This window comes from Ictidomys tridecemlineatus, chromosome 1 (assembly GCF_052094955.1).
Source record: "Ictidomys tridecemlineatus isolate mIctTri1 chromosome 1, mIctTri1.hap1, whole genome shotgun sequence".
Taxonomy (NCBI): Eukaryota; Metazoa; Chordata; class Mammalia; order Rodentia; family Sciuridae; genus Ictidomys; species Ictidomys tridecemlineatus.
Genome location: NC_135477.1, coordinates 168,950,121 through 168,971,339, shown reverse-complemented (window position 1 = coordinate 168,971,339; position 21,219 = coordinate 168,950,121). Strand labels below are relative to the sequence as shown.

Genomic DNA, 21,219 nt, shown 5'->3' with positions numbered 1-21,219 from the left:
TCACTGGAATTACAAGCCTGGGACACTGCTCTGGTGAACTGCTGTTCTTATAAGAAACATCAGAACTTGCTTGCTCTCTTTCTGCATGTGGAGAGAAGAAGAAGTTTGAGGACCTGCAACGTGACCATCTATAAGGCAGAGAGACCTCACCAGAAACCAACCCTGATGGCATCTTGATCTTGGACTTTTAGTCTTCAAAACTGAGAGAAGGTAAGTTTCTGTTGTGTAGGCCATTTGGACTGTGGTGTTCTGTTAGCCTTAGCAGACTAATACTAATACAAATGGTGCTTCCGTAACAATACAGAATTGGCTTTGGAACTGGGTAATGGGTAGAGGCTGGATGAACTTGGAGGACCATGCTAGAAAAAGCCTGGATTACCTCGAAGGACTGTTGGTAGAAAAGTGGATGTTAAAGATGATTCTGGCAAGGGTTCAGGAAGAAGAGTTATAGAGAAAGCTTCTATAGTCTTGGGAAACACATCTATCACCATGAACATAATGTAATAGAAATGTACATCTTAAAGGTGATTCTAGTGACATCTCAGGTGGCAACGAGACATGTTATTAGAATAGAGGAAAGGTGGGCTGGGGCTAGGGCTCGAGGTAGCCTACTTGCCTGTCATGTGTGAGGCACTGGGTTCGATTCTCATCACTGCATATAAATAAATAAAATAAAGGTCTATCAACAACTAAAATTAAAAAAAAAATAGAGGAAAGGTGACCCTTGTTATAAAGTGGCAAAGGACTTGACTGAATTGTGTTCTAGTGTTTTGTGCAAAGTAGAAATTGTGAGTGACAAATTTAGACACGTATTTAGTTGCAGAGATTCCTAAACAAAGAGTTGAAGGTGTAGCCTGGTTTCTCCTGGATGCTTGTGCAAAATGTGGGAGAGGGGATATACAGTGAAGGAATTGCCAAGCCCAGAAGAACCAGAACTTGAAAATTTCAGCCCATTCATATTGTAAAAGATGAGAAAGCACATTGTGGAGTGAACATCAAGATTGTGGCTGAAAAATTGTTCTGTAAGATTAACTCCATTTTTAGCAGAAGTCAGGCGTTGGGATAGGATTGTACAAGCAAAGACACTACCAGTTTGGATCAAAGGGAACAGAATCAGGATGAAATAAAGGAAAGCTCTCGGAATTCTGGAATTCTACAGGACAGAGCAAGAGATCTTTTAGGCTTTGATCTTGCTTTATCCTTCAAGAATGGCACCTGCCAATAATCCCAGTGACTCAGAAAGGCTGAGGTAGGAGGATTGCAAGTTCAAGGCCAGCCTCAGCAACTTAGTGATATCCTATACCAAAATAAAAAATAAAAACGGGTTGGAGATATAGCTCAGAGGTGAAGTGTCCTGGGTTTAATCCCCAGTACCCCCACACCCCCAAAAAAGAAAAAGGAAGAATGACCCTTAAGGCATTTCAGAGATCAACTGTGCTGCCACTCCCTCCATGGGCCCAAAGAGCAAGGCTGTTCTATAAGTTGGACCCTCTCTTCTTTGGGTCCAGTACTTCAGGGGCAGGGCTGTGGCAAAGTGCTATGGGAGGGAGTCCACTGCTTAGGACTGTGTGGATGACACTGTTGTGCCAGTGGACCTGAGGGCAGACCATCCAGCCAAAGAGATTGAAGAACTTTAAGAAACAGTGGACTTTTGCCAGGAGTGGTGGTGTACTAGGCAGGTGTTTTGCAAATTTGAGGCCAGCCGAGGCAACTTAGCAAGACCCTAACCCCTAAATGTGACTTTATTTGGAGATAAGGTCTATAAGGTTACATAAGTTCAGAAGAGTGAGGTCCTGCTAGGCTAGCACTGGTGTCCTTAAAAGAAGAGGAAGAGACACCAAACTGTGCTTTCTCTGCACATATAGAGAGTCCATGTGAGGACACAGTGAGAAGTCAGCCATCTACAAGGCAGGAAGAGAAGCCTCACCAGAAACCAGCTCTGACTACACTTGGAACTTGAGACTTCAAGCCTCCAGAACTGTGAGATAATAATTTCTGCTGTTTAAGCCACTGTCTGTGGTATTTTATTATGACAGCTGGATGAGACTTATACAGTCTTATCCACACCAGTGACCAGAACGACATGTTTTATTTTCCTCCTGGGGAACCATAGGCAGGCTTTGACACACCTATCAGGAGTTCTTTGGTCTTCCTAACACATAACATTTTGTTCAACTGTATAAATCTGGGCTTGATCAATGAGGCTCAGTGGAAGGAACAGATTCATAGGATGTCTGGGGCCTCATTTTTAGAATTGAGCTTTGCTAAAGGATCTTAGACAAATCACTTTTCTCTGGTTATCAGTTTCTCCATGGCAAAATAAGGTGGGTTACTTTGGATCCTGAAGTTGTAAAGATCTGGGTTTGAATCCAGACCCTGACTTAGTTAGCCTCTCAGGTTTGATTTTCTCATTTCTAAACAGGGATAATACTCTTAATTAATTCATTAATCCTACTCTATAGGATTAGTGAATTAATTAAGAGAGAAAGTATGCAATATCCCTAGTACATATAAAGGCCAATAACAAACCTTTACATGGAACCACCATTTGAACAGCTATACCCCTCCTTGGTATTCATCCTAAAGAATTAAAGTCACTATACCACAGTGATGCATGCATACCCATGTTTGTAGCAGCACAATTCACAATAACCTCACTATGAAAGCATTAGCAGATGAATGGATAAAGAAAATGTGTTATATACACACAATGGAGTCTTATTCAACCATAAAGAAAAAAAAAGAAAAGTCAAATTATGTCATATGCAGGAAAATGGATGGAACTTGAGACCATTATGTTAAGGAAAATAAACCAAACTCAGAAGGTTAAGGGTCACATGTTTTCTCTCATAAGTGGAAGCTAAAGAGAAAAAGGGAAAAGAAGTGGGGGCTGGGTAGGGAATCTAATGAAAAATCAAAGGCAGGTCAGTAGAGGCAAGGAGGGAATGGGAGGAGGAGAGGGAGGGGGGAAGTGCTGGGGAGTGATGCTGGCCAAACTATATTGTTATATTGTGTGCATGTATGAATATGTAACAACAAATCCCATCATTGTGTACAATTACAATAAACATATGGAAAGAAAAAATAACAGGCCTTTATTATGTTAAATTAGTACACATAAGGTGCAGAGGGTAGGGTCTGATACTTCTAGCTATGATTTTCTCATTCTAGAGATAAGTAGTCAGTAAGTGATGGTCGCTATTTTGGTTCTCATCTTCTATTTCATCCCAAACCCTTTACCCTCACCATGGGGAATTCTGCCCCCTGCCCCTCCAAGGTCCTGGGGCTTTCTGGCCCCAGCAGTTCGTCCAGTCTGGTGCTTCCGCCTAGTGTTCCATTTCTCCTCCTCTGGAGCTCAGATGTCTTCCCCTTGGGATTCCTGATCTTTAACCCCCTCCCCCCAGCCAGAAGAAATGGCTGGCTCCTTGATTTGTGTCCTGCTAAGAAAACAACTCCATATAGCACTTAGTTCTCCGTGCCTAGTGGTTGGGTTAACTCTTTAGGAGCCTGCCTTCAAGACTGGCGGCCTGGTGTGGGGGGTCGGCGCACAGCGCTGCCTCTGTCACCCACAGCAACTAGCACAGTGCAGGACTGAGTCAACCGACCGCGATGCAACGAAGGGTCTAGTTTTACTCTTAACAAACCCAAGCCACCCCCCCCCCACACTCTCCCCAGGCAGCATCCACCGTGAATCCATCTCCTCCGTGGGCTCGGGTGACCCTAGCGGAAGTCCCTTTCACCTGAGTAAGCCTGGCTCCCTAGGGGTTTCGTCGGCTCCTCCCCTGCCCAGTCCCAAAGCCCCCTCCTGGCCGCGCCTCCCCTCTTCCATCCCCCTGGCCGAGCCCCGCGGGGCTGGGGGCGGAGCGTCTCCGCCGAGGGCTGGGAGCCGGGAGCGGAGGCTTTTAGGCGAGCGGTCGGTTCCAGACGCGCAGCCACTGCCGCTGGGCGGGGGGCAGGCATGGCAGAGGGCGTGTGAGCACGGAGAGCGAGGGGCCGCCGTCACCATGCCCGGGGGCGCGGGCGCCGCCCGGCTCTGCTTGCTGGCTCTGGCTCTGCAGCTGCTCCGGCCGCGGGCGGCTCGGGAGCTGGGATGGACGAGAAGTAAGTGGCGGGGCGTTGGGGGTGATGGAGGAGGGTGGGCTGCGTGGCGCAGGGACCTGGGAGTCTCCCCGGTCCCCGGAGCGTCGGGACCGCGATTTCTGCTCCCTCCTTGCAACTCCCCGGGGCCTGCGCCTCGGCCGCCCCAAGCCTAGGATTCCAGGCTTTGTTTCCACTTGGTGCCCCCCGGGAGGTAGTGGAGATCGGGGAGACCTGGCGCTAGCAGAAAACAGCCGGTCCTCTCGCTGGCTTGCCTTCCCCTCTCTTTCTCCTTCCTCTGTTTTTCTGCTTTTGGCTTCTCTTTCCGCTGCTCTCCTGATCTCTCCTCTTTTCTTATGGTCCCTCATCCTCGCTCCGCCTGTCTCTAGTGTCCAGTGCCCTGGCCGTGCTCCAGCATCCCAACCGTCTGCCCATGCGGCCTGGAGAGCAGCCCCCTGGCACCATGCACTGTGCCAGGCGCACGCGGGTGGGAGAAAATAAAATGCCCCCGGGACTTGCTGGTAAGGTGTCTCGCTGGGTGTCTCGCCTGTTGTGATGTGCAGACCCTGGAACTGGCGATAACCATTGAACCACCCCACCACCCTACTGAATAAAGGTCAAGTCCAGCGTACCCCTTACACAGATGAGAAACTGAGGCCCACAAGAGGGAAGGACTTGCTCAAAGCTCCGCCACAGATTGAGGTTGTGCTGGCTGGAAACCAGGGCTCTCTTTCCATCCTATCCGATCTCACCCGGCCTCAGTTTCCCCTTCTGTAAAGTAAAGGGGTTGGACTCAATGCGTAAAGCTTTGAGGTTCGGTGAACTCTACTGTTCTCACAACTAGTTTCCCAGACATCACTCTTTCTCTGGGTCGATCTCAGAGGCGCTCCCCCGGGGGCGGTGACCGTGTTCTCTTTATGACCCCAGAAACCTTAGCCCTCACTCTGCCGCCGCCGCAGACTGGCTGGGCAGACTCCAGACCGACGCTTGCAGGACCAACTGTCAGCGTTTTTAAATCAAGAGAGAGCGGGCCGGGTGGGGCCTGGACAGGCTGCATTCTCAGCCGAGGTAGAGCGAGGAGGCTGTGCTGGCCGGGACCCTGCGGAGCTTGCAGTGCGAGATCCCAAGGTCCTCCCGAGCGTCCACGGGCGGGCGGATGGAACCGCCTTTTAAAGCTCTTGTGCCAAAAGGGAAATCATGGCCCTGGGGTTTCATGGTAAGTCCAAGAAATGAGAAATTCCATAATTTCTCCCTGGTTAAGGTCTTCTTGAGAAAGAGGGAACTAGGTTCTATTCGTCTCTGATTTTGAAGTCCAGTAGGAGGCATGAGTCTGTGCTTCTTGCAAGAGAAAAGCAGGCAGAAAGGAGAGGAAAGCCAGTGCTCTGAGTCTGAGTCCTCACAGACCTTAGCTGTACAATAACCTGGGAAGTAATAAAAAGTGGAAAAGAAATGAAATGACATGCAATCCCCAATTCACAATTGCTATTAATATTTTTGTTTTCCCCTATGGTCTTCTTGTGTGCCTAAAAATATATATTGATAACATTGGAATCATACCATAAAGTTTTGTGTCTTGCAGTTTTCACTTCACATTACAAGCATTTCCCAAATCATTACGTTCTCCAAAACTACAACTGTTTTTTTCTTTACTTTTTTGGTACTGGGGATTAAACCCATGCTTTACCACAGAACTACATTTCTACACCTTTTCATTTTTATTTAAATTTTGACACAGGGTCTCACTAAGATGCTGAGGGTCTTTCGAACTTGCCGAGGCTGGCCTCAAACTTGCCATCTTCCTGCCTCAGCTTCTACATTTGCTGGGATTACAGGCAAGCTCCATCATGCTGAAAAAAAAAAAAAACGTACTTTTTATGACTACAAATTCCATCAAGAGATTGCAGAAATATAATTTTCAAAAAGTTAGAAACTAGACTCATATAAATGTGGCACAGATGTACTCATTTCATTTAATAAGGTAGTGAATAGGAGGGTAGAGTTGGTGGAAAGGAGAATTACAGTAACAGGGTCATAAAGGTATTGGAGTAAGAGTGTTGAAATCTTGTGGCTAAGACAGATACAGAAGTGGTGGATGCCCCAAGCATAAAATAAACGTAATTCTTGGTCATCTCTCTACTATGGCAAAATCATTTGTATCTTCCCAAGAGAAAACTGTAGTTCATATGTATCTTTATAGAGTATAGGCTTTTAGTCAATAGTGAATAAAAAGTCAAAGGTACATTCTTTTAGATAAGTCAGTAATCCATGGGAGGGCTCCAATCTGACACTAGAGAGAGTTCTGCTTTCTCCTTGCCTTGTTTCCAAGTTTGTACCAACTTTTTGATTGTTAGAAAAAAGATGTGATAAATATCATTTAGTGCTTTTAAATATTCCATTAAATATCATATAATTCCTTTTTGTTTAAATAATCTAGACTTAGGATAGGGATTGTGCCTGTCTTCCCCCCCCCCCCATGAGTATTAAGCACCTAGCATAGTACCCAGCACATAGTCAAGAACTCAAAAAATATTTGGTAATGTATGGCTTCTGATTTTTTACTTGTGTTAGAAAGCTAATGCTATTTTGAATAAATTATTTTTTACGATTTTAAAAATTTTTTTATTCTAATTTCTTATACATGACAGCAGAATGCATTTCAGTTCATAATACACAAATGGAGCACAATTTTTTCATTTCTCTGATTGTACACAATGTAGAGTCATACCATTCGTGTCTTCATACATGTACCTAGGGTAATGATATTCATCTCATTTCACCATTATGATATATTTTGATTGCAAGTATATCATCTCAGTAATCTGAAAGGAAAGATAATAATCAATCATAATCCATCCTACAACTCTAATGGAACTACAGCCATCTTTTATATCACTCATTACATTCTATGTAATTGATAGGGTTGGTTTAGAATGAATAGTTTTGGAGACTTTATCCCCATCCCCAGAAGCCCTTTGGGTTTAGCTTCATCTTGAGACTAATTTGCTTAGGTCTTAGGAAATTCTCATTTCATTAAGATAATCTGGAACCTGTGTTTAATATCTGCTCTCCCCCTTGAATATCTCTACCCTGTAATTTCAATTCCCCTTCTTGCAGTCTAGAAATACTGCTGTCTACTTCTCAGAGTTGGCGTGAGAATGATTTGTTGAGTAGGAAGTAAAATACATATGCAAACTTGCCATTAGGAAGCTCAAGTTACATGTGATTTCTCTCCAGTGGGAAAGGAATTTCACATTGACTTTCCCCCACAAACATTGTGAGATGGGCAGGTGGGTATCATTATCCTCAACGAGAAAACCAAAGCTCAGTGGGAACAATACCCTTGAGTTTAACCTCTAGCTTATACCCAGAATCCCACCACTTCATTCCTCTCCACTGATGTCATTCAAGTCTGAGCCACTGTCATCCCTCACCAGGGCTCCTGCTAGTCTCCAGCCTCCTTCCTGATTCTACTCCCAGCCCCTCCATGCTTCTCCATCCCCCCACTCCCATTCTCCCACTCAGCAGACAGAGTGATCTTTTAAAACCTAATACAGATCAGATTGCACTGTGTTTAAAACATCCATTGCCTTCGACGTCTATTTATAATAAGATCCAGGCACTTTCCATGGCTTTACATTTATCAGACCCGCAGCTGTCTTGCTGACCCCTCTCTTACTGACTTCCTTTCACTCTCTAGCTACCTCTACCTTCTCATTCCTTAGGCCAAGTCCATTTCTGCCCAGGCATTGCACTAGCTGGGGGGATTGCTCTCCTGGGGACACTTCCCCCTCAGTCTCAAATATGCACCAGGTGCCATGTCCTTATTTTATTTTCTTCAGGGCACTTAGCACCACAGTGTTTGTTCCTTTTCTGTCTCTCACCTCTGTAAGGTAGATTTGGTGAGTACAAAGACCTTGTTTGTCCTGTTCACCACTTTATAACCAACACCTGGAAGAGTCCACACCTGGAAGAGTCCACAGCCCCGGAGGAGTATCAAGAACCTGCAACCAGCTGGTCTTCTGAAGACCCCCTGCAGAGTTCTCTCCAGGTGGCAGTAGTTGTCACAGAAAGTACATGTATGGCTTGGCTAAGGTACGGAGGGTCGGAGGGTCGACTTCCCATGGTTCTGCATCTTGTATTGGCAGGAGGAAGTGAGGAAGGCAGCCCCCAGCTACAGCATGAACTCATAATACCTCAGTGGAAGACTTCAGAAAGTCCCATAAAAGAAAAGGTAAGAGTCTAAAGCTCTGATCTTCAGGGGCAGGAGTTGACAACTCTGTGAGGCTTGGGGCCACTTACTAAGCGCTCTTGGAGGCCCAGTCATTACCACTGGTACTGCTTTTCTCACTTGATCCTCTCTGGGTTGGTTTTGGATATCTTCAATGGGACTTTCCTTCATTGTATGACAAACTTCTAGAAAATTCCAAATGCTATTAGTTGAGAAAAATGAAAATTCACACTAATGCTGACACAAAAAAAGTGCAAATGTAATAGTGTCATGGAAATCACTTTTGATTGGACTATATTAAATATTGTCATTTTAATTTTTGCTTTGCATAATAGGTGCTTTGTTTTGTTAACAGGATTATGGGCTTGGATAGAAAAGGGCTAATCTAAACTCCTAATCTTCCTTTTTTTGTGTGTGGGTGCTGGTGATTGAACCAGCGTCTCACACATGCTAGACTAGTGCTCTATCACTGAGCTATATTTGCAGCCCTTTAAAAAAAAAAGTGATTTTGAGAAAGGGCCTTGGTAAATTGCCCAGGTCAGCCTCAAATCTGTGATCCTCCTGGTTCAGCCTCCTGAGTAGCTGAGATTACAGGTTTTTGCTACTATCCTGGATCTAAACTATTTTTAATAAGAAGCAGGGCTGGACCTAGGCCCGAGAAATGTATGTTAAAATCCTACAGTCTCCTTGGGCCAGAACACCAGCAAAATGTGGATGCTTTATCAAGGTGATTGGGAATAAAACTGAAAATATTGGGACCTGTGTGTCTAGGACATTGTTTCTGGTTCTGGGGTTCACTGCTGAAAGTGAGTCATGAAGAGCAGAAAGGAAGATGTTCTTGTTATGTGGCAGTAGCCTGCTATGTGATCTTCTAAAGAACTTGAGCTTCCTCATTTATAAAATGCATCTTAGAGGGAATAAGCAGGAAGAAAACTGGAGACAGGGACTGGCTTCTAGGAGCCCTGGGTTCAAACGGTGTGTGATTTATCAGCACTTAGAAGCAAGATGATAGCAGGAGAGAGATGCATCAGGAAAGACTTCAGACATTGTGGCTTTTGAGTCTGGAAACTGAGTGGAGAAGAGAAATGCCTAGAATTCTCTAAGTTATAGTGAGAGTGGTACACACATGTCCCCAAATGCTCCACTTGGGTTTATTAGGGGGAACTCACAATAAAAAACTTAGGGCAGATAAAAGCAAGGACATTTTGGCCTAAAAGCAGCAAATCATTTTGTCAAAAAGTAGGAAAGGCTGAAAATAATTTCAGGAACAAATCTAGACAAATTAATGAATGGCCATCCTAGAGCAGATTATTTTTAAGAATTCAGATCTTGGATATTTCAACCCACCATTATTGCCTGAGGAATGGATCTGATACTTTTTATAGAGGCTTCTTTGTTCCTTCCAGATGTGAGATGCCAGGCATCCTCAGGAAGGGCTGAGGAACAAAGCAGAGGACCAAATCCTGTCTTTGTTCCCAACCATTGTCTGCCCAGAACGTGGGCTATTGTGTTCTGAGGGAACAGTGAGCACAGTGCCCAGCTCCATAAATATTTGTTGAATGAATGTCAGAGAGAAGGAGGGATGGAGGGAGAGAGGGAGAGAGAGAGAGAGAGAGAGAGGGAGGGAGAGAGAGAGGAAATCAAAGCTGGATTTCATTCAGGTCTCTTATTCTATTATGTATTTCATTCATTTGCTAAACATCAGTTAGACTCTGAGACACTAAATGCTCTGCAGGATTTTAAGGTGCATATAAACATATAGGTCAGGTTTCCAATAACTTATAGAGCTGAAGATCTATTTAGTCTAACCCTAAACACAAAGGACTTTTGACCCTTCCCTTGGGCAATTTTGACAGATGGTCAGTTCCCTAGGGTTCCTGGGAGAGCCGATGCTTCCCCTCCCCAGCACAGAGCTGGTCAGGAGGGCTGGACAGGGAAGCTTCATAGATCCTCAAAATGTAGTTTCATTGTTTTTGTTTCAAATGTCCCCTGGAAACAAGGAACATCTTATTTTAAGTATCAGTGTCTAGGCACCTTCCAGAGCAGAGAGAATTGTTTTTGGATTCCCCATATAAAAATAAGTTTTAGTACTCATGGGGCAGCTCGCGTCTCTTTGGGGGAGAGGCGATAGTGCTGTGAGTGTGCCAACAGACTTTTTTTTACGTGGGCCTCACGTGGTTGTCTACCTCTCGGATAATTGCCACAGCTCTGTCGCTGTGTGCTCTTTCTCAAATGCTCACGTGGGGCTGCGTCCCTGGTGCTCAGTGTGATTGGGCAGGGCACTTGCTCTGGAGTTCCCTGGAGTAAAAGTGGCAAAGGACCTTGGTACCAGAATAGGTGCTGGCAAAGCTGAATCAAGGTGGAAGAAATGGAGAGGTGAATCTTTTAGTGAAAGTGATTGGGCAAACATATCCCCCAGCTTCCTGCCCCAGGGTTTGCAATGTCCCTTCTCAAAATGAGGTAATAGGATTAATTAGGCAACAGGTAGGTTGCCCAAGAGTCGGTATTGGAACATTCAGAGTTCATCAGGGATGCTGGACCCTAATGGGGGGAGTAGGCTTTGCTACAAGGAAGAAAGAATGTGCTAGAAAACTGCAGGTGTCTAACCAGAGGTAACAGAACAGGTGACCCACTTTCTCAGAGATGCCAGAACTAAGTTAGAGTCACCGTTAAAAGGGGTAGAAGCTCCATAAGGACGTTTGTGGATTGAAGGGACTTTAAGAATTTATCAGTTCCTTGGTTCCAAGTTAGAAAACTCTAACATGTGACACCTGGTGTCACTCTCAGCAACTCAGGAGGTTGAGGCAGGGGGAATCACAAATTGTAGGCCAGCCTCAGCAACTTAGTGAGACCCTGTCTCAAAATAAAAATGTAAAAGAGCTGGGGATGGAGCTCAGTGGTAAAGCACCCCTGTATAAATAAATAAATAAATCCCAAAGAATATTTACTATTATAAACACATGAATGTTTTTTAAAACTTTTTAAAAGATTATTTCTTCAAGGAAAGTTCAGTAGCCTTGACTTGAAATGTTGAAGCACTTCAAGGTTTATTATGATGTAGGTTTATTATGATTTAACTTTCAAATTTATTTGAAATTTTCTATTCTTAAATGATATAAGCAATTATAAATATATGGAAAGAAGTACAAAAGAAAATAAAGTTAACTCATGATCCCACTGCTTAGAGTAACTATGGTCATCTTTAGGTTATTTCTCTCTACCTTTTCTCTTTATAAAAGTATATATATATCCCTAAGTATTTTTTTGCTTATTTTGTTTTTAACTAATTTTTAATTGGGGCATTGTAATTATATATAAAAGTAGGACACATTGTGACATATTTGAACATGCACAAAACTTGGCCAATTTCATTTGCCACTACCTCCCTTTTCCCTCCCTCATCCTTTCTCTTGGTCCCCTTCCTCTAATCCACTGGCCTTCCTTCTATTTTCATGACCCCTCCTTTTTTATAAAACATATTTATTTATTTTTGGTATTGGCAGTTGAACCCAGGGGTGCTTTGCCACTGAGCCACATCCCCAGCCTTTTTATTTTGAGACAGGCTCTTGATAGGTTGCTAAGGTTCTCACCAAAGTGCCTGGGGCTGGCCTCTAGCTTGTGATCCTCCTGCCTCAGCCTTCTAAGTTGCTGGGATTACAGGCATGCACACTTTACATACCCATCTTACAAAAATGTATTTGAATAAAATATACAGTGTTAAATTTGAAGCCTTTTGCCTAATGATTATTGTGTAAACTTTCTTAGTAATTTAAAAATTACTTAAAAATCCCTGTTTTCAATGACTTTCTAGTGTTCTATCCTATGAATGAGTCATTGTTTATTTGAACATTCTACTTTGGGACATTTCGGTTATATTTCATTATTTATTATTGTACATACTAAGCATCTTTGTGGACAAACCTTTGCCAGTGCTTCCGTTTGTCTTCTTCAGATGGTCTTATATTACTGAATCAAATGGTTTAACCATTTTTAAAACTCTTGGTCCATATAGTCAAATTATTTTCCAGAGGGTAGGTGTCAATTTGAATTCCCTGTCCTAGGGTACAAAATGCCTATTTTACTGCATTAGGATTTGTGTTTTAAGATAATCTTTGTCACTTTGACTTCATGTCAGGTATGGCATATATTTTAGAGCGTGAGTGGGGGGTATGATTCACCCATGATTTTGAGCAGATTTTCGTGTGCATGGGCCCTTTGTGAATCTCAAATGATCTGTTGTAGGGAGGGTTGGTGACACATCCAGTTTTGCACAGGTGCAGGTGTCAGAGCCAGGACTTGACTCCAAGGCTGACTCCCCAGGAAATTTACTGTTGAGGATCTTTTGCTTTCCTGTGTTTCCTTTGGCCAGGCCACACGCATGCACCTCCACAGCGTCTTGGCTTGTAGATTCTTTCCTTTGCTTCTCAGGAGAAAGCGGATGGGGGAAGGATTTGGGTCATTCTGGGACTGAAGTCAGTTCGTGTTTGGGCTGGAGATGCAATTGACCTTTTCCTGCTCGCTTCCTGTGGATCCCTGTGTGAGCACTGTGCTGACCCTGTGCTGTCCCTGGGAGCCAGGGTCCCTGCTTTTAGGAACTAACATTTTGTTGTTGTTGTTGTTCCTTTTAGCATCCACTCAAAGCTGAGCTCAGGGTAATGGCCGAGGGGCGAGAACTGATCCTGGACCTGGAGAAGAATGAGTAAGTGGACTCCTTCTTTGTCTGAAATGAAACAATTAACTTCTCTGTCAATAAGGACACAGGTGTCACAGGGAAGGAAGCATTTAGTGGAGTGACACCAAGCTATCAATCCTTGTCCCTGTAGGGAAGCATCTTGCCAAGACAGGGCTTTTGCATAGTCTCTTGACTTGCTGTGAAAGATGAAATCACTGGACTCCTAACATCTTGCCTGAACTTTCTTAGGCTATATTTCCGGTGCCTCTTGGAGCTCTTTGCAGGCCCTGGTTGGTGTATATGTGAGGTTAATGGAGGACATGAGTAGGAGGCAGCTGCCTTACTAGCTCAGGCCTAGCACTTGGCAGGAAGCGAAGGCAATCAGCAGAGAGAGGCCAGGCAGAGTATGCCGCCGCTGGGCGCCTCTGGTCCATCTATCCTGGGTCATTTACATCTGAAATTTGGCCAATAAGGGCACTGTCTGCAGTCTCCTGGCCTCACTAGGCCCTAGCTCCTCCAGGTCCCTAACCTCATCCACCTTGGGTAGTGCCTGGCTCAGAACCGTTTCCACATTGCTTTGCCGCCAGGCGTAGTTGTGTCCTGATTTTATCATTGAGGGGTGAGTAGACATAACCCAGAACTTCCTTGGCTAGTCACGGTCTGCCTGGCCACTGAGCGGCTCTCCTTACTTGCCTGAGGGGTTCTGAAGGCCTCTGTACTCTCCTCACCAACAGTCCCACTTTCACCCACCACGTGGACATTGAAGATAAGGATGCATGCCTTGGAGAGCTGCCCGTCTCCTCTTGGCAGCCTCCAACCCCCACTGGAAGCTGATGAGTAATCAAATACATCACTGCCAAGAAAGGGATGGAGAAGGGCCTTGCATGTCCCAGAGGATGGGAATGGTGCTTGGCTTGGGTGCAAAGGGACAATATGATTTATTCCAAATTTGGCCTCTCTGGACACTTGCAGAGGAGGATGAGTGGTGTCCCAAGTGTGGTGCGAGTACAGCTTAGCAGTTGGGGTGATAAGGAGGCTTCCTTCACATCTCTCCTCTGCCCTGGGATGTGGTGGTCTTTGGGAAGACAGAGGGCTGGGCATTGCCATTACTTTTGCGACTCTCCTCCAGAGTGTAACTAGGCTTTTACTGGCTTAGTGGAATGTTTCTTTTCTCCCATTTTCCTGGAACCTATCTGGCTGGCTGCATCCCCAGAGGGCGCAGGACCTCCCTGCCCAGGGCTTCTCTTCGGTTGTCTCCCGGGGTCCTATAGGAAAAAGACCCTTACAGGGATTGTTCTGAAGAGCTCTCAGGGGCCTGCTTTAGTCCTTCAGTCCTTTGGTTCTGGGTCTAAATGTCACCTGAGTTTAATATGGCCTGTTCTGCCCCCCGTACAGCCTTTAGGCTTCCTCTGGTGTTGGTGTTATGGGCAAAGACTTAAGAGTTGGATCAACCAAGCAGAGACCTCAGGACTTGAGACCTTGTTCTTCCCTCCCGTTTTGAATTTTTTTGCAAGATAATAGGAAGTTAGAACAGGAAGACACCTTAGAAAACATTGAAAACAGTAGTCTATATGCAGCAATTGAAACTGTGACTCAGACTCAGGGATAGGCACTTGTGTAAGGTCACACAGCAAGAAAACAAGAGAGATAAGACTTGGGTAGCCTATTTGTATTCTTGGCTTCCTTCTAGATTCACAGAATGTGACCTGGGGCAAACTGATACAGCCTTCAGATTCCTTTCTTTCTTTTCTCTCTCTCTCTTTTTTTTTTTTTTTTTTTTTGAGCCACATCTCCAGCCTTTTTATTTTTCATTTTAAGGTAGGGTCTCTCTAAATTGCTTAGGACTTAGAGATAAATTGTTGGGGCTGGCTTTCAATTTGCAGTTCTCCTGCCTCAGCCTCCAGAGTCTCCGGGATTACAGGCGTGCAATGCACGCCTGGCAAATTCTTTGGAACTTCTGTGTCCTGATCTACAAAACGAGGGTAGTAAAGCCAGTCTCACAGGGTGATTGTGAGGATGGGATGAGGTGGCCTCAGGAAGGGCCTAGAGGGCAGGAGGAGAGTAGTCCACCTACCGATGCCGTGATTTATGTTGCCCACAGTGAGGTTCCAGGAGGCTGCAGGTGAGGTTCTCTTGCCTGCTGCCCAGCTGTGTCTCATTGAGCGCCTGGGGCTGGATGGGGTTGGTTCCCGGCCTCCTTAATTTGGCAGAAGCAGGAGAGTTGACAAAAATGGAAGCAGCAGAGCCAAGCAGCATGACCTCACCAGGTGTCCCTGGGGGACGGCTTCCTGCTATTTTCATCCAAATGGGGATTTTTGTTTTTGAACATGTGTTAGTGAGCGGAACTCCAACAGCACCACACGACTTCCTCGTGTGTTTATTTCCCAAAGCCCTCTCATTCATGGAGCGTGTGAGTCTGGATTCAAAACAGCTTTGGAACGGGGGAGAGGCTTTTCTAATTTTTCAAGCTGGCATGTTAAAGTTTCTCTAAGACGGTGACATCTGGGGGGCAACGAGGCCCTGTGAGTGATTTGTCAGGCTCTGGTTTGCACCCTCCTCCACCCGTTCATTCATTCTTTTCATTACTCTGCCTCTGTAAGTTTCAGGTCCCAGCACAGGCTCTCTGGGTAAAGCTGTGGATACAACCGTTCTGTCTTTAAGGTGCTTACACCCTAACTGGGGAAGACAGTGAGCAAGCTGGTGACTGGACAGGCTCCCTGGAGAGTCTATAAGGACAGGTGCTGTGAATAGGGGCGGGTATTGCTTATGATTGGTGGTCAGGGAAGTCCTTGTTGAACTGATATTTGAACAGAGACCTGGAGGACCCCTGGGTCCAAGGCATGTGGACAGTGGGAGGGACGATTCAGGGAGAGGCCCTGTAGATTATGAAGCTTTCTATCCCCCTCCCCCCCAGGATCCATATAGTATTTCTCCATATACTGGATTTTCAGGCATCTCAAGAGCAATGGGCAGGGGTTTCTGGGTCTCTGGGGTAAGGGAGAGGACAAGTGTCTTTTTCATCATCCCGAGGTGTCTGGCTTTCTCCCATCAAATCAAAGCCTATGTGCTAATGCATGGCCCAAAATAGCAGTGAGAGAGCCTTTAATGGAATTCACACGTGGAGAGATCATTGCCAAGAATGGTGAGGATGGAGGAGCAGGATGGGCCAGGAGAGGGGGACGCGGCAGGCAGAGCAGACCTGCAGAGCTCCCATGGCCAGGCAGCTGCAGCCTGTTTTCTGCTTTGAAGCAACTGGGGACAAGTGGCTGACATTCCTGAGAGAGAGGCACTCCTTGTCTACTGAGTGCAGGCGAGAAGGAAGGAACTCTTAGGGAAAATGTGTGTGTGGCTTCATGGTGGACAGTGCTCCATTCAGATCCTGGCTCTGCCATGTCACAACTGCGTGTCCTCTTTCAAAGCCTCAGTTCCCACTCCTGGAGTATAAGCATAGTCCAGTCCTAGAGCCATGGGGAGGATGAAATTAGGTGATGCAGATGAAGGGCCCCACGTCGTGTGCCTCGCTTATAAGTACATGGCAGCTGTTATTTCTCACTCCTTATTTCTAAATTGCAAAATTCATGGAAAATGGCAGCTGTGATTTCTCACTCCTTATTTCTAAATTGCAAAATTCATGCATACTCATGTAAACCATGTAGCCATGCTACATGAATAAAAGGAAGAAAATTTCCCACCCATAAGAACTCACTGTTAACTAGTGGGCTACCCTGGAATGCATTGAAAACACAGACATGGATACTCGTAGACACAGTTACACAAAAACACAAGGCAGAAGCACACATGGAGACTGTGGATGTGGGTGGGGCAGGGGAAGCAGAAATTCAATTATGGTGCATGTTGAATTCTACTACTTGGTTTTTTAGACCCAGCTGGAGGTTGTGAAGGCAGTACTCTACTCTAATGAATATATATGACATGGTTTATTGCATGAATATTTATACACATGGAAACATGTGCTTTGCAAACCTTGGTGCCTAGCTGTGTTTAGGGGAACTGACTTGAGATTGGGGCATCCTGGTTCAGTGGACACAGCACTGAGCTCAGAGGCAGACAATTTGGTCCACATGCCACTCAGGCCCTCCTTAGCCTCACTTTCTGATCTGTCAGATGGGGCTTTTGTCCCAGCTGGGTTTTAAGAGCTCTTTCTACACTACCTATTTAAAGGACACTGTGGAAGTGCAAAAATAGAAAAAGTCTCTGCCTCAGGAAGTTTGTTCTAGTTGTGGTGACCTCCCTGGTGATAGCGGGCAGTGGGTTGAAGGGAAATCGCACCCGAAAGCCACAGGACTTTGAGGTTGGGGATGAACTACTAGCTCAGGACTCTTTGGGCCAGGAGGGAAATTACAGGGCAGAAATGATAGGCTGCTATTTCCACAGCCCACAGTTTTGAGGCAGAAATCCATAATATTTTTTTCTCCGTGCCATTTCCCATGTTCTGAAGACTGCTCTATCAGCCCAGGGACCCTATCAGACAAAGTCTTGTTTGCTGAAACGCATGGAGTCTTCCTTCCTTAGCGTTGGCATCCTGGGAGACGGACATCTCCGGGGAGGCATGGGCCCTGGCCTTCTCCACTCGTTTCTTGGCTTTTTCCCAAGGGGAGGGCATGCTGAACTGTTACCCCGCTTCCAGGATGCTCGCTGGGTACACTGTGCATGGCAGGAGCTCTCTATGACAAGGTCACTTTTGAAGGCTAATGACAGTTCAAAGGGTGGGGACTTTGCCAGAGGACCTGTGGCCATGTATCTCTGTTAGTCTCTTAAGCACACTCTAGGACCCTCTTCTCTTCGGTGTACTGCCTGCCTTTGGGTCCAAAGAGGATACTTCGGTGTTGGCTTAAGGAAGGAAGAGGCGTCCTTTGGTCTCATCCAGTCCAGTTAGCTAAAGAGAGGTCCTGTTTACAAAAGTCCAGCTGATATGAATGGATATTTGTTTTCCTTTGTGTTTTTTTTTTTTTCTTTGCTGAACCCCGCAGGGAACAGTCATTGTCAAGGTAGAATTTGAGCAGTCAGAGGTTTATGGGTTTTGATACCCACCGTGACTTCTGATTTAATCTTTCTTCATATCTCAGAGACACAATGGGAAAGGAGATTGCTTTTCTTATGCTGGAAATCAAGCTACAGCCTGGAAAATTGACAGTCCTTCACTGTTACCTGGGCGATCTAGTTCTCTGTTTTCTTCTTTTTGCCTCAACTCTATTTGGATTGTATAAATGCTAGAGAAAGCGAGAAGGGGAGGATAAGCAGATGGAAAGTTTCTCAATAATAGACAGGATGGATTAGTTACCACTTCTTATCCCTGCACTTTTCTTCCAAGGGGTTCTGTAGAAATATGGGGCTGACATGGAGCAGAACCCTGAACACCACCCAGGCATGGTGCTCCTGCTTAGGTTCCCAGCTTCCTCTTGGGTCAGGAGACTAACATCTAGGATAAAGGGCAGCTCTATTTCACCCCTTTCTTCTCAGGAGCTTCATTTGTTGTTGGCAAAATTCAGTTTTCTGAATCAAAGAGAAGCTTAGAAGGGCTTAGATGGAGTCCCAATGCTTCACCGACTTGCACTTAAATGACTCACAGATGTATGGATTACATTCCACTTCAAACACACATGGCTTAAGAAATTAACCAAGTATTTGGCAGATCCAAAGTATTCAAAATGTTTTTCCAAACTCTACTCACAGCTGGGCTCCCCTTTCCCTCCAGCCAAGATTGTATGAGCCAAGGCGACCAGTGCCGAGGAAACACTTGGATGGATGGGTGGGGACACCAGAATTTGATGGGAGTTGCCTGTGGAAGTCTAAAATTTCCTTCTAACTTTTTTTTTTTTTTTTTTTTGCTGAGGGGAGTATCAGGAGTGGAATTAACCTTGCCGCTTTAAAGGCAGTGAATGCATGAGTGAATTTAAATTCTAAGTGCAATGCTAGGTACTTTGCCCTAGAGAGACCTAGTGGTCCTCTTGGAGGTGAAGTTTCCACCTGTGGCTTTGGAGATTGAGATTGGTTTCATTTATAATTCCCATCTTGTACGAAGCCCCCAGAGTTTCAGAACAAATGGATTGTTAGACAGTCTGAGGTAACTGTCCAAGCCAAGTTCTCAAGCACATCTCTGCATCCACAGGGTTTCTAGTTGCAATAGACTAAGTGATCACATTGCTTGAAAATCCATCTGTTGAAATCTTAACCCCCAGTGTGATACTATTAGGATGTGGTGCCTTTACAAAGTGAGTAGTTCATGTAGGAGGCCCAAGTGTCCTTATAGGATTTAGAGTCCTTGAAAAAGAGACCCCAGGGAGATGGCTCACCCTTTTACCATAGGAAAAGACAGCTAGAAGTACCATGTGTGAAACACAAAGTGAGCTCTGATCAGACATCAAATTGGCCAAGGCCTTGACCTTGGACTTCTCAGGCCCTGGAACTGTGAGAAAAATAACCATGGCTTATAAGCCACCTGGTTTATAGCATTCTGTAGTAGCAGCCTGAATGAACTAAGACAGCATTATTTTTAAGTCATGGGAAACACAATATACCTTCTTAGGGCCCATTGTTGAAACTCAAGTCTCAGTAGGGGTAGTGGTGGTCTGAAGAGGTGCTGCTATACTGTTGCCCCAGCAAGTGTCAGGAAGCATCCCAGATGGAAATAACACAGGTGTGTTGACTCTGAAGGCCATGAGCACATTAGCCCCAAACTAATGTGCATTGAAAACACAGACATGGATACTCATAGACACAGCTGTACAAAAACACAAGGCAGAAGCACACACGGAGACTGTTGATGTGGTTGGGGCAGGGGAAGCAGAAATTCAATTATGGTGCATATTTAATTCTACTTCTTGGTTTTTAGACCCAGCTGGAGGTTGTGAAGGCAGTACTCTACTCTAATGAATATATATATGACATGGTTTGTTACATGAATATTTATACACATGGAAACAAGTGCTTTGCAAACTTTGGTGCCTAGCTGTGTTTAGGGGAACTGACTTGAGATTGGGGCATCCTGGTTCAGTGGAACACAGCACTGAGCTCAGAGGCAGACAATTTTGGAATCGGTCCACATGCCAGTCAGGCCCTCCTTAGCCTCACTTTCTGATCTGTCAGATGGGGCTTTTGTCCCAGATGGGTTTTAAGAGCTCTTTCTACACTCTCTGTTTAAAGGACACTGCAGAAGTGGTAAAATAGAAAAAGTCTCTGCCTCAGGAAGAGACTGACTGTGGAGTGGAATAGGCTACAAGTTAGGCACGGGAGACCCATATTTAATTTTAGGCTCTGATGCCTCCTGGCTAGGTGGTCTTTAGCAAGTCACTTGCCTTCTATGTTTTACTTCTTTATCTGATTCATAATAATATACTTGCTCTTTGGTAAGCATTTACTGAGAGCTGGCCCCTGTGCAAAGCCTCTGGACACAATGTCCTATTTAATTCTCATGGCACCCTTTGAAAGAGGAATTATTATTATTATCTACACTTTATAAATAAGGAAACTTAAGCATGAGGAGTTTAATTAAATCAGACAAAGCCAGGAGTCAAACAAGGTCTGCCTGCCTCTTAATACATTCTGTCTCTGCATGGAAACTGCCATTAGTACCTTCATGACAGGATGGTGTAGGTTAAGAAATGCACTTCCTCCCAGCAAAGTATCCACATTCTAATCCTTGGAACATGTGATGGCATTGCCTTAAAAAAAAAAAAAAAAAGAGTTTTTTGTAAGTGTGATTAGATTTTTTTTTTTAATGTAGCCTCAAGATTTTATTGTCTTCATAGTAAAACAACTTTATGAGGAGACTTGGAACTGGATCATGTGGCGCTTTCTCTTATTGTCTCTTGCTGGTTCAGAAGCCTGCATCTCTTGGTAACCAGCATTCTCTCTGAGAATGGGTTGGACACACTGGAGCCCCAACACCGTCTTCTATGGAGTTTTAGCATTGTTTAGAGCATCAGCTTAGTTTGCCCCCCATAGCCACTTTGCTTCCTATCAGAATGCCACTTTCCCTGGACATGCAGAGAATCTTTACCTTTCTTGGAATGTGTCACTTGGTGGGATTGGTGCTAGCCTCGCTTCTTACAGAAATTGTGCTATATTTTAGGAGCGTTCACCGTGTTTGCAGGAATGCTCTTGACAAGGAAAGAAAGGGATGGCATGGAAATGGCTAAGTCAAAGATCTTGACACAGGAAGATTGTCCTAGATATCTGGGTGGGCCCTAAATGCAATCACAAATGTGTTTATGAGGGAAGC

General features: G+C 45.0%; 1 protein-coding gene across 2 annotated transcripts in view; it reads left to right on the top strand.

Moving 5' to 3' along the window:
* The first annotated feature begins 3,818 nt into the window (after window positions 1-3,818).
* The window catches only part of Adam19 (ADAM metallopeptidase domain 19), an 84,545-nt gene continuing 67,144 nt past the window's right edge, over window positions 3,819-21,219 (top strand). The window contains exons 1-3 of one of the 2 annotated variants that reach the window (XM_078051656.1): window positions 3,819-4,101; window positions 8,223-8,308; window positions 12,934-13,004. In XM_078051656.1, the coding sequence (XP_077907782.1) occupies window positions 4,005-4,101; window positions 8,223-8,308; window positions 12,934-13,004 (254 nt within the window). In that variant the 5' untranslated portion in view covers window positions 3,819-4,004. The remainder of the gene's footprint in view (window positions 4,102-8,222; window positions 8,309-12,933; window positions 13,005-21,219) is intronic. The other variant, XM_078051662.1, reaches the window with a different exon arrangement.